This window comes from Podarcis muralis, chromosome 1 (genome assembly GCF_964188315.1).
Source record: "Podarcis muralis chromosome 1, rPodMur119.hap1.1, whole genome shotgun sequence".
NCBI classification, from domain to species: Eukaryota; Metazoa; Chordata; class Lepidosauria; order Squamata; family Lacertidae; genus Podarcis; species Podarcis muralis.
The window spans coordinates 79,026,500-79,040,124 of NC_135655.1; the positions used below are offsets into that span (position 1 = coordinate 79,026,500).

The 13,625-nt window shown below is 42.4% G+C and overlaps 1 protein-coding gene across 1 annotated transcript; it reads right to left on the reverse strand.

Moving 5' to 3' along the window:
- Positions 1–8,765: 8,765 nt before the first annotated feature.
- Positions 8,766–10,833, reverse strand: SCGB1A1 (secretoglobin family 1A member 1). Its single transcript, XM_028707474.2, has 3 exons — positions 10,744–10,833; positions 9,502–9,689; positions 8,766–9,033 (listed from the first exon to the last, which is right to left on the reverse strand). Exons 1-3 carry the CDS (start codon positions 10,796–10,798, stop codon positions 8,989–8,991), a joined length of 288 nt encoding a protein of 95 aa, XP_028563307.1. The 5' UTR covers positions 10,799–10,833; the 3' UTR covers positions 8,766–8,988.
- Between the last annotated feature and the right edge of the window lie 2,792 nt (positions 10,834–13,625).

A 13,625-nucleotide genomic window follows, 5' to 3' on the forward strand; every position in this document is an offset into this window, starting at 1 on the left:
GGCTCCCACTAGTGCAATATGACTCCCCTTCTACCCCCCCAATCCCTTCTGGGGCGCCAGGAAAACCCCCAGAACAGAATGTGGCAGGAGGAGAGAGGAGATCATTCTGTTTGGCAATCACAATATCATATTCCTCCCCCTGTCTCTTGTTATGAGTTAGAAGCACAAAAAGCCAGCAAGAAAAAGGACAATGCTTAAAATTACCAGAAGTTTCAAGTATTCCGAACGTTTCTCTTCCGAAAATGTTTCAATAAGATCTTTTACTTCCATTGCAGCTTGGATGCCGTCTTCATTGTCAGAATAACGTTCAAGTTCTTCCATATACTCAGAATCTGATCCCGAAAACTTTGCACCTAGAAATTTCTCCATAGGTTTGCATGTTTTGTGGGCATCTAGGAAGAAGGGAAATGAAAACCCAAACAGGCTGTTAAAAACACTTTAAATCTACACACACATACTCTTCTTTAGTATCATCTTTAAAAAGTAAATAAAAACTAAGTGATAACTGGCTGCAACCATGATAGCCCACTTCAGTCTGCCCTGCCCAGGATCCAGCTGGGATGCCAGAGAAGAAGACTGCGAGACAGAGGCACTTACACCAGCAGATGCTATGAGCTTGTCCACACTGGAGCAAAGCATGGATTTGCACTTTCCTGTTTCTTCATTATTGCAAGGTTTTTCAATCCTGGCCTCTTTGGGCTTTCCAAGGATTGAAAAAAAAAAACACCCCACATTAAAAGGAGGAAAGATGTGGGACAACCCTGAAATGGAGAGAGTGTAATGTGGACACTCCTACATTAGTGGACAGGCAGGCAGATGCAAATCTATGAAATGAGAGACAGGAGGAAGTGTTTCCATCATCTCCCTCCAGCCCACCTGGGGACAGTGGAGAGGCATGCTGGTTTTCTCTGCCTCTGCACCTACCAGATGAATAGAGAAGGCGGGATGGAAGTGAGCATGTGCTTTCAGGCAGTGGCACCCAATGCTCATGTCCACCCAGGACTTTCTTGGGGAGAATACTGAGTGGCCTCCATATGAAATTCAGCTGTGGGCTGGATCTGACTTATGGACAGGGCTTCCTTATCCTTCCCTCGCCCCCTCTGACAAAGGAGCACCCAAGATTTACCAAGGGGCAAGATAGGCTTGACCCCTATCTTATGCTCTCAGAAGAAAGTAAGCTAGCTAGGCAAATCTCTTTTGAGAAATTTCTTTCACCAAACTAGAAGCAAGTCATCTAACTTGGCTACTTGTTTAAGAATCAGATGTCTTGTTAATTCTTGCAAAAAATGATGTTTTGCTTGAATTATAAGAATAGGTTATCATTTCTGCTCTTAATTTTAATGACTGTAAAAATGTACAGCTATTCTGATGATTCGTAATTTCCTAGATTGGAAGGAACTGCTTCTGAGCTCTATTAAAGTAGGCTAGATAGATACATTCATGGATACCCATGAACATCACTAGGCTAGTGAGTCAATATTCATGGTTATTATTTATTTAATTTTATTAATTTAATGACCAGCATTAAATACTACATTTTAAAGTTTACAATGCATATAGGTAAAGGTAAAGGGACCCCTGACCGTTAAGTCCAGTTGCGAATGACTCTGGGGTTGCAATGCTCATCTCGCTTTACTGGCCGAGGGAGAAGATGTTTGTCCGCAGACAGCTTCTGGGTCATGTGGCCAGCATGACTAAGCCGCTTCTGGCAAACCAGAACAGCGCACGGAAATGCCGTTTATCTTCCCGCTGGAGTGGTACCTATTTATCTACTTGCACTTTGACGTGCTTTCAAACTGCTAGGTTGGCAGGAGCAGGGACAGAGTGACAGGAGCTCACCCCGTCGCGGGGATTTGAACCACCGGCCTTCTGATCGGCAAGCCCTAGGCTCTGTGGTTTAGACCACAGTGCCACCCGCGTCCCTGGTATTGTGCTGATATTCCATTTACCCAAATATACTATGTTCACTACAGACAGCATTAGGGGAGGGGGTTGCATTGGTGGAGGGTTCCCAAAGACTATCTTTTATCCTGGGCCCCTGGTTGCCACTGCAACTACCTCAGGAGAGTATGCCTGAAGTGTCAGGTACGGGCATTCACGATTTTGCTGAAGTTCTCCTGCATCTCATTTGTAGATGCCATATCTGAAGACATTAGACTGGATTATTTTTGTTTCTTAAGGCAAAGAGCCATCATAGTGATAGTTACCAGAGGAGTGATGCTTACCATGGTGATGCGCATCCAAGGAGCAGCATGCCAGAGCAAGGAGCAGAAGGACAAGTGTCAGCTTCATGGTGGAGAAGAAATCCCAGTATGGGTTCCAATACGCAGCAAAACTGTTTGGGGTGTGTGTTTATTTATACACACAGAGGAGGTAGCAAGAACCACTCCGCCCACAACATGACACAGGAGCACACATGACCTTATTTACATTTCTCCTGGTATTTACTTACTTAATATATTTACTGATGGGGCAACCTAACCATGTTCTCTCATAAGTAAGTCCTACTGAATTCAATGGTGCTTACTCCCAAATCCCAGGTAAGTGGAGTTAGCATTGCAGCCATCCTTGCACATTTCTATACATAGCTGTCAATGTTTCCTTTTTTTAAAGGGAAATTCCCTTATTCCCGAATAGGATTCCTCACAAGAAAAGGGAAAAGTTGACAGCTATGTTTCTATACTGCCCAATAACCAAAGTTCTCTGAGCATTTTACATTAAAAACTATCTTCTGTGGGAGAGAAAATATAGACAAGAGAGGAATTCTCTTACTGATTAGTGTCTCTTGGAACATTTCAGTCCTAGAATCAGATCTGAAGGAGTGGCTTCACAAACTGAAAAATTAGTGGCCAGAGTATGGGCTGCTGTGATGTGCCCAATAAGGGACTTCCTTGCAAGAGAGAAGCAGGTTTTTGACCACTTCTGTGAACTGCAGGGGCCTAGCCCAGGTCAGCTCCTTGTAGGAATATATGCACACTGTATACAGACCCTCCAAGTGTCCCTACTTTCCAGGGGCATCCCTGATTTAGAGAAACCAACCCAGTTTCTGATTTGATCCCAGAATGTCCCACTTTTCCTTAGGATGTCCTTATTTTCATTGGAGAAATGTTGGGGGATATGGAGTTATTTGACTCCTGAGTCATCTGAAGGCAATCCTGTATAGGGATTTTTTAAAAAAAATGTTTAATGTTTTATTATGTTTTTATATATGTTGGAAGCTGCCCAGAGTAGCTGGGGCAACCCAGTAAGATGTGTGGGGCATAAAAAGTAAAATTATCATGGAATGGGACATTCCTATTTTCATCGGATAAACGTTGGAGGGTATGCTGTACATAAGAATTTTGAAAAAGCAAGGCAGCTGGAATATTGAGATTGGATGTGCAAAATTGCTATTGACATATGAAGTTCGCAGGACAGTCCTGGGGAAATCACCCTTTTGGCATAGCTAACCTATTGTGAAACTAGAAAGTGGCTCTGAGTTACTTGGGTGAAGGACAGGAGGCAAATGTGGAAAAAAAAACCTCACAACAGATCCCTTTCGGAAGTAATTCTTACATACAAGGTGTGTAGCTGCTACCTCTATTTCAGATGCCCTGAGACTTGCACTCAGTGTCTTTAAAAATATGTATATATTTAAGGGACAAAATATAACACATTTCATTTTACCAGGAAGCATAAATTGTATACTTTAGTCATCAAGAATCATATTTATCCATTCCAAAGAGTTTCTTGTTGAAATATTACGTAAAAGAGAAGGATCTACCACATTTATAGTTCTCTATAGTTATCCTTGCCTCACATTTCTGCTTACATTCTCAACATGAATTACCAGTATTATTGGATTGAGTTCACTGTTCCAGGATGAAATAAATTTATACCAGATTTTCAGTTGATCATATTTACTGTACCTTCCCACAATTATTCACAGGATATTTTGTTCCCTTGTATCCTGTGCCAGATTGTGTGTGTGTGTGTGTGTGTGTGTGTGTGTGTGTGTGTTCCCACCTCCCATCCCAGTGCTTTGCTATTTATAATTGGTAAACTTTCCACTATTTTATAGCACGTTGGTATTATGATTATCCCCTTCATGGTGCCTTGCTGTGGCGAAGGGGCTTGAAGAACTCAGAGAAGCTATGAACTCATAGAATCATAGAATCATAGAGTTGGCAGAGACCACAAGGGCCATCGAGTCCAACCCCCTGCCAAGCAGGAAACACCATCAGAGCACTCCTGACATATGGTTGTCAAGCCTCTGCTTAAAGACCTCCAAAGAAGGAGACTCCACCACACTCCTTGGCAGCAAATTCCACTGTCGAACAGCTCTTACTGTCAGGAAGTTCTTCCTAATGTTTAGGTGGAATCTTCTTTCTTGTAGTTTGGATCCATTGCTCCGTGTCCGCTTCTCTGGAGCAGCAGAAAACAACCTTTCTCCCTCCTCTATATGACATCCTTTTATATATTTGAACATGGCTATCATATCACCCCTTAACCTCCTCTTCTCCAGGCTAAACATGCCCAGCTCCCTTAGCCGTTCCTCATAAGGCATCGTTTCCAGGCCTTTGACCATTTTGGTTGCCCTCCTCTGGACACGTTCCAGTTTGTCAGTGTCCTTCTTGAACTGTGGTTCCCAGAACTGGACACAGTACTCCAGGTGAGGTCTGACCAGAGCAGAATACAGTGGCACTATTACTTCCCTTGATCTAGATGCTATACTCCTATTGATGCAGCCCAGAATTGCATTGGCTTTTTTAGCTGCCGCGTCACACTGTTGGCTCATGTCAAGTTTGTGGTCAACCATGCCGAGCAACTATGCCGAGCAGGGCACCCAAGATGAACAGGTCATAGTGGAGAGTTTTGACCAAACATGATCCACCTGGAGGAGGAACCGGCAACCCACTCCAGTATCCCTGCCAAGAAAACTCCATGGACAAAGACAACAGGCATATAAAAGTTATGACGCTGGATAGTGTTCTCGAAGCTACCAGCATGAATTTGACCAAACTGCGGGAGGCAGTGGAAGACAGGAGTGCCTGGCGTGCTCTGGTCCATGGGGTCACGAAGAGTCGGACACGACTAAACGACTAAACAACAACAATTATGATTATTTCTTAAATTTCTATACCACCCTTCATCCTAAGATCACAGGGCAGTTTACAATATGGAAACACAAAAATGCATACCAGAACAACAACAACAAAATAATTACCCTCCCACACACAGATTGTTTAATTAGCCAAAGGCCTGGGAAAAGAGAAATGTTTTTGCCTGGTGCCTAAAGATATGTAACAAAGCTGCCAGTTGAGTCTCCCTGAGGAGAGCATTCCACAAACGGGGAGCCAACACAGAAAAGGCCTGTTCTTGTGTTGCCGCTTTTGGGCCACTCATAGAGGAGGCATGTGAAGGGCCTCAGATAATGACTGCAGGGTCTGGTCAGTCCATATGTGGAGAGGAAGTCCTTGAGGTGGTACTACTTGTATGAAATTTCCTTTAAAAATAGCTATGGGATTCAGGTTGAAATTGTGGTTTGAAATTTCGCCAAGGTTTCTTTTAATATCAATCCAGAACAACCGTTTTGGTTTTTTTCCACTCTCCCACCCTCTCTTGGATTAGATTTTCTCAAAAACTGTCTCTAAAGATAGCAATGTTCCAAATGGATAATGGGTGATTGGGTGATATCACAAATGAAATTTGAAGGCAACGGACATGCTTGAAAATAAACAAGTGGTGCGAAAAATCCTGCTGGATCAGGGAGCATTTTTTGTTAAGAATTGCAGGACACCATCATGGAATCTGCAAATATTAGTGACCAAAATATTTTCAAGGCATCCAAACAGCAGATGGTTGTTGTGCGGTAAGGAGGGGTGTAGGAAGGAAAAAGCAGGCTATTCCATAGCAGGCTAAATTCCAAATGACCAGCATAGCCTTGGGCTTTATTAACGGTCAAAAACGTCTTTGGCAGAAATCACTAATATAAATGCTACTTCTAAATAATTTAGGTCATTAAGGGATTACCTACCATATAGGATCTCTTTGTATCTATTGACTTTTCTGATTTTGGGATTGATTTGGATTCAGGCATGTTTTCCCTTCTTCATGCTTGGATGGCATGCTTTGAAAACTAGTTGGCGATATCTCTGTGTTATTAAGGTTGTCAGTTGAATGAAGGACCTGTATTAGGAGTGGGCGCGGGGGTGGGGGAGATAAAGGGTTATATCCAATGCTGCATGCATGGAGTTCTACTAGGGCTGCCAAATGTCCGGATTTCCCCGGACATTACTGGGATTTCAAAGGCGGAATTGACATCCGAAAGGTGGCACTTTGTCCTGGATCTTAGGCAAGTCAATTGAAAATTCGCGTTTTTTCAGTGTTTATGTAAAAAAGAAGAAGAAGTAGTTCCTGGTTTTTCCTTTTGAAATATGGCAACCCAGGTTCTACTCACAGAGCAGGACTTCCCTTTCATTAACCTGTGCACCTTCAATATCTGCTCTAGAGGATCTTTCAACCCTCTGGAGCAGCTTATGATGGCGGTGGGCTGCAGGGGAGAGGAGAGGAAAGCGCTGCTGTGCTAGTGGAACAGCACCATTGGATAGGGACCAAAGCTCCTTCCTCAGCCATCGAACAATATGGCACCCTCAAGTGACCATCCAGCGCTTCCTAAGAACACTTTGTGTTTGGATAGTGGGACCTACATGTACAATTTTTGGTGAATGCTAACAACACATCTCTTTACCCTTTTGACATTTGCTATGTATGTTTTCTGGGCTCACCCTATTCCTGCGACTGTGGTTTGATTTTAACTGTTTTTAATTATGAATTCTTAATTGTTGTGATTTTCTTCCTGTAGATATATGCCTAACACCTTCGTTGTGTAGTTTCAGTCATATGCTGAAGACACATCAGTTTTCCTGACCTTTGATACTACACACACATACAGCTGTTTTTTTGTTGTTTTTTTGGTACTCACTGATATGGAGTACTGTCACCAACTTTTTGCTGTTCATGGCAGCCATTTTGTACTGCCACCCACAGCATCTCATTTGTTACAACACACACACACAAATTTATTTATTTCACATGATTTAAATACGACTTGATTGTCATAAAACCGGAAAGTGTTTTTGACCCACCCTATTGAAGCGAGATGAGCACCTCACCCCATAGTCGCCTTTGACTGGACTTAATCATCCAGGGCTCTTTTACTTTTACTTTTATTCTTGTGACTATTTTTTAAAGACTGTGTTTAACATTATGTTTTTAAATTGTATCCTGGGACATTGTGATGAAGGGCTGGTAAGAAATCAAATAAATATGAATAACTATTACTACTACTACTACTACAAAAATTTCAAATCCAATACAGATACAGATTGGGATAAAAAAATCTACTTCAGAGATTTAGGCTGGATCTACACTGATTTGTAAAAACGCTTTAAAAAACCCTCATAATATAGCTCTGAATGCAATTTTACATTGACAACGGATCAGTGCTCTATGGTGCCCTCTCATGTCTCATTTTTATAATGCATTTTAAATGTTTTAACTGACCAGTGTATAATGGTCCTTATTAGAAAAGGAGGATCTTCAATCATCGCCAAAAAGACAGTAACTTAAATCTAAATTGTGGTTTGTGTGTGTGTGTGTTTTTTTGTAATATTGAAATAATTCTGTGTTTGTTAAAAGGTTGGCTTCTGCCATTTTTGAATTTATGGACACGCTTGTACTTTAATGTCTGTGTGGCTTGCTGAAATGGCCTCATGGCTCCAATGGGGAGACCTGGTGGGTATGCAGAAGCATATTGAATCTGGTACAGAAAGTTGTGTTCAGCCAACATTAGTCACTATTGATCGCCTGCTGTCTAAATTAGTAACCGTCTCTGCTTCATTTTCATCAATGAATTCAATTCTGTGAAGCAGTAGTTCTTGTCTTTTCTGAATCTTCTACCATTCTGCTTCATTGGATGACCCTAGTTCCAAAGGTGGGGGCTCCTCTTGCAAAAGACAAAGCCAATGTTTGGAGTAGAGTTTTCAGGGCTGTGTTGTGAGCAATGCAGCAAGCAGAGAGAGAGAGCGCCATGCCGGATCTTTGCTTGGATCCAAGGCTGTTGCCATGGGAGAAACAAGTCCCTTTTGGGGTATTGATGCTGCGAATGCCTCCATCATAGGATCAGGCTGTATGTATGTGTAAATAAACCTTATAGCCTAAAGACACCGCAGTCTCCACTGTGCCTCATTCCAAAAGAAAACACGAACCCTGGGTAAGTGCTTGAAACCCCTGGAATCTTGTACCGCTTGGAGATTGGGGTGGCGTGCAACAATATTCTCCTTTAACTCCAGTTCCCTGAACTGGACGCAGTATTCCAGGCTGAGGTCTGACCGAAGCAAAATGCAGTGGTACCATGATTTATTGCAATTGGACACTACACTTCTGTTGATGCAGCCTAGAAATTTCATTGGCTTTTTTTAGCTGCCATATCACACAGCTGACTCTTGTGGTCTGTTAAAACCCCAAAGTCCTTTTCATATGTGCCTGAATGTTGCAGCAGACCGACTATTCAGAGTCTGCTCTGAATATTCAGAGAGGTATAATACAACTCCCCCACCTCTAACCAACATGGTATTCTTTAATATAGCAATGTTGAAACTTTAGTGATCCTTTATTGACAAAAGTTATGTCACCCTTCTAGAATTCTAGATCCCCAATGAAGTCTCTGGATTAACTGTGACAAAAGGTAATACACACTCAAAAATTAATCTTGAGCACAGAAATGCAAGGCAGAGAGTTTATTGATTATGAATGATTCAAGAACAACAGGTGAGATTTCTCTAGGTTCTCGATAGTATTTGTTGAATAGTATCCAGATTGAGAGAGAAATCTCAGGATGGAATAGTGACAGTACAGAAGAAGTAGAAGAATGGATCAATGAGTGTTGCTTTGCAGCAACTGATGCTAGTAGTCAGCCTGTGGAATCAGCTTGGATTCATCCATGGATCAATCCTCCTTCCAGCTTTCTTTGCATTTGGCCATTACATTTTTCTGAAATGAAATGAAATCCAGGTCAGTACAGAGTGTTGCAGGACAAAGAAGCAGGGGGTTATGGGTACACAGTGCAGCTCTGGTTACTTTTGGGTGATTCAGGTGTACTAGGAGCAGATGGCCCAATGGCATGTAAGCAATTGAACGGGAGAAAACTGGCTCATAGTTGAATTTAGGTCAGCTGGCCTGACCTGACTGGCTTGCTTGCTTCAAATTTTATTTATATTGTAACCATATTCAGGTACAACAGCATAACAATTGAGATACAGTTCTCTGTGAGGAAGAAGGCAGGACAAGGTTTATGAGTGCTTTTTGGACCAGGATATTATATCTTATGACCTTTGATCTGTGTGTTAATATAACTTTTTTAAACAGAGAGGAAAACAAAGATTGATTGCAAATCCTGAATCTGCTTGTTGGCTTGTGCTGCAAAAAGCAAGAAAAGAAAATGGCAAAACTGATAATTACCGCCACTTTAAAGTAAGCAGGATTTTCCTCGCTTGACAGTTTATCTGCACACTTTTTTAACTTCATTGCGGCTTCTACCCCATGGTCGTCCTCGGCATAATTTTCAGCTACCTCCTTAAATTCTTCATCTGATTTATTCAGCATTGCTTGCAGAAACTCGTCAACAGGATCACACATATCAGCAGAAACTAGAAAAAAGCAAAACAAAAAATCAAAATGGATTTTTCAATAAATTAAATGAATGTTTAAAAACTCTTTACATAAAAAACCTTGTGTGATAGCTGTCTAGAAGGAAAAGGACTCACCTAAGAATGCACTAGCTCTGATCTAAACTGGATGCCATTTACTCAGACTATATAATCCTAAATATTTACAAGGCACCAGGCCCCACTTCCCAGTTGTGTGGAACTACCACCACAGACTTGGTCTGTTGTTGTTCATAATTCAAAAATATTAATAGTAACAATTTTGAAAGTTCTTCCCTTGAGATATTGTTGGGTTGTTGTTGTTTTTAACCTGAGTTGGAGTGGTAAATGATACCTTCACAGACTCAAGGGTGGATGTTGTTCAAGGTTTGTTACATTATTTTGACCCATGAAGCAGGAAATCCCACATGCCCCTCTCCAGTGCTTCCTTGGAGCCTAACTGTTCTTCCAAGCAGCTAGCAAATACTGAGCAACCTTCGCAAGCTGTTGGGCATCAGAACTTTGATTTACTGAGACTTAGTCAACAAAATGGTGAGTTTGCATCTCTGGGGATCAGTTTTCACCAAACATTTCCTTCAGTACAGAAGCAATCCCTCACATTGACATAGCAAGTGAAGCCTACCTGAGGCTGGCAATGACGGAGCCAGGAATTTCCACAATCACAGTGGCTGGAAAATGTTCCACTGAAGTCACATTAACATCTGCCAGCGGTGTCCACAATTGCCCCCCCCCGTATCCACAATTGCCCCCTTTCCACATATTACATTCAGAGTACACACCTAAGTCAGATGCCTAAAGCCCAGATTTTTTAGTTCTTTTCCCCTACTGTACTTCATTTGCAAATGCCATCTCTGAAAACACTGTGCTGAATGAGGTCATTTGTGCTTCTTCAGTGTGTTGAGGAAAAAAGAGCATTATTTTTTTGTTTGTTTGTTTAAAAGCATTTCATACCGCTTTTCATTTAAAAACAAATCCCAAAGCAGTTTACGACAATAAAAGTGCAACAATAGCAATGCTAATCATGAGTGATGCTTACCAGAGGTGCAGCAACATGCCAGGGTGATGAAGAGGACGACAAGTGCCAACTTCATGATTATGGAGAACGCTCTGTGTATGGATTGCCTTACCAGGGAAATCGTCTCTGATGGTGAGCTGCACAGTGCAGGTGTGGATATATATACAGGAGGTAGCAAGAGCAACACCACCCACAACGGGACATAGGAGGACACTTGGCCTTTGTCATGTTTGTTCTCTTCATTATACCCTGAGGGAGGAATTAGGTGGATGAGAGAGGAATTGTCCCATTGGTTTGTTTCTCTTCAAAAATTGAATCTGAGGGAGACAAAGAGATGCTTCAGACATTCTCAAATTAGTTGGCACCAGGTGGGTCACTTTGGTTAGCTCTGTTAGTGATAAGCTTGAATGAAAAACTTTTTAAACCAATTTTATTCAGTGGTGATGCCTACCCATTAGAGCTGGTGAGGCAGAATAATGGAGAATTTGGTGGATGGGTGAGATTTCCCCCAACCCACCAGCCATTTCTGAGGGTGCAGACATTCTCCCCTCTTCCCCATGCAAGTTAATACAGTCTGTCACTTTGCCCCACAAAGACAGAGAAGGTGGACAGAGCCCTGTTCTCTTCCCTTCCACTACCACCTTTGCCTGCAATGTGACTTGGGTCCACGGCTGCTGCCATTGGTCACCCACCTCCGCAGCATCCTACCAGAGGTGATGTCATTCCTCGTGATGCCTAACAGGCAGCAGGATTGGCACCCGCTACATAGCTACTCTAAGGGACATGGGTGGCGCTGTGGGTTAAACCACAGAGCCTAGGACTTGTCGATCAGAAGGTCGGCGGTTCGAATCCCCGCGACGGGGTGAGCTCCCGTTGTTTGGTCCCTGCTCCTGCCAACCTAGCAGTTCAAAAGCACGTCAAAGTGCAAGTAGATAAATAGGTACCGCTCCGGCGGGAAGGTAAACAGCGTTTCCGTGCGCTGCTCTGGTTTCACCACATGACCCAGAAGCTGTACGCCGGCTCCCTCAGCCAATAAAGTGAGATGAGCGCCACAACCCCAGAGTCAGTCACGACTGGACCTAATGGTCAGGGATACCTTTACCTCTACATAGCTGATATACAAAATGTGAAAGTTTACAATTGCTCCTATAGAAGGAACCTATATTCTCAAATGCATGTAGCTGCGATCAATATAAATTAGCTGGCACGTTTGAGAGGATGTTTTTAATTTCTGCATTCTCTGTGGTTTCTGTTCCTCTCACTTGGTTTTGGTTTTTTGGTTTTGCATGGCAAGAAATCTTTATTTCTCCGTCTAAATCTATAACTGAGGACCTATCTCCTCAGCCTCAAAGCATCTTGTGCATTCACCTACAGAGTCCCATACCGGCTCCCACAGACTCCTCTAACTCATCTCCTGTAACCCCTTCTCTCACCAGATCAGACTAACATCATCCCCCCCCAGCTGCCGCCCCCATGTGTGCATATCACACCCTGTGCATGAAGAAGCTGCGGCTAGCAGAGTCACTGATTGTGTGCAGCCTTTTCCTTTGGTGCACAGGCAGAGGGGGTGCCAGCAGAAAGGTGCTACATCAGGATTACTTGGAGGGTGTCTAGGGATGGAAGGTTAGAATGTGCATTAAAATGCATATTGCAAAAATAACATTAAAAATGCTCCAAAAACCATTTTACTGGGGTAGATCTACACGCAGGAAAAAAACATGCTATAAATAAGTCAGAAATTAAATCATTATAACAAAAGGGGGAGAAGCTATGTAAAAATCACATAGAATTTTTTCTTGCTCTCTGACGCCACCTGATGCTGCATATTTATAACGCATTCAAATCGTGGTTTTTTGACTAATGTAGCTGAGTCCCCTGGACACATATTTTAACCAATTCCAATGAAAAACAGGGAGAACCTGAGCGTTCACAAGAATACGCTCACTGGAGGCAATTTCTAGATGATTCACCTGGTGCGTGTGTGGCTCTGAAGGAGGATGAGCCGCAAGAAATTGCAGCAGCCCTGTTCTGTGCTGGCCAGAACCCACCCAGGAAAAGCAGATGAAGTAAATGACTATGTATATAGGCTGGGGGGTTGTTGAGAGAGCAGGGCATAGCTGTGACAGTGTTTGGTTGTGGAAAACCCTGAGCTAGAAGGAGTTTAGCACGCTCCCCTTGCACAAAGGAGTAAGGCTCTACATTGCAGGGGTTTAAGAACAAACCTGGTTCCCTGTGGGCTTGTATGGACAATGCATGTGGATTTTTGCTTAAAGGTAAGATGGAATGCCATGGCTTGAGGACTGAGTTTGGACATGTAGAATGAATCCCTGGTTCCGCCCATATTAAGCTCCCTAGGTATCTCTGGAGAAACTGCACTCAGCACAGACCATCTCACACGATTATTGTGAGGCTAGAGTGTCACTATCAGTTTCTTGGGGAAGTAAAAGACAGGATACAAAACGTACAAAAAATAATAATGAAATATATCCATGTTATATGTTGTACACAGTGGTTTTTTCTGGGGGGATGAAGGGGTACTTATACCCCTAAACCATTTGTGAATCTTTGTACTTTTGTCTGTTTACTGTATTTATTTTTCCCAATTTGTACTATAAAATGGTGATTTTCTTGAGTCAAAATGAGAGTGCCCCTAAACATTTTCTTAAAGGAAGAAAGCACTGGTTGTACTTAATGCACATGATTTGTAGTTGATAAATCTACTACAGAATTGTATTTGCAATGACCACTGGCCATAAGTTTTTCAGGCTACAAAGAAGAAAGGGCAGGTAATTCTAGGGCAGGCTAAATTGCCTTCGTATCCAAATGATCAGTATGGCCGCAGGTTTTCTAAACAGAAAAAAATATCTGGCAAGAATAACTAATATGAATTCTGTTTCTAAGCC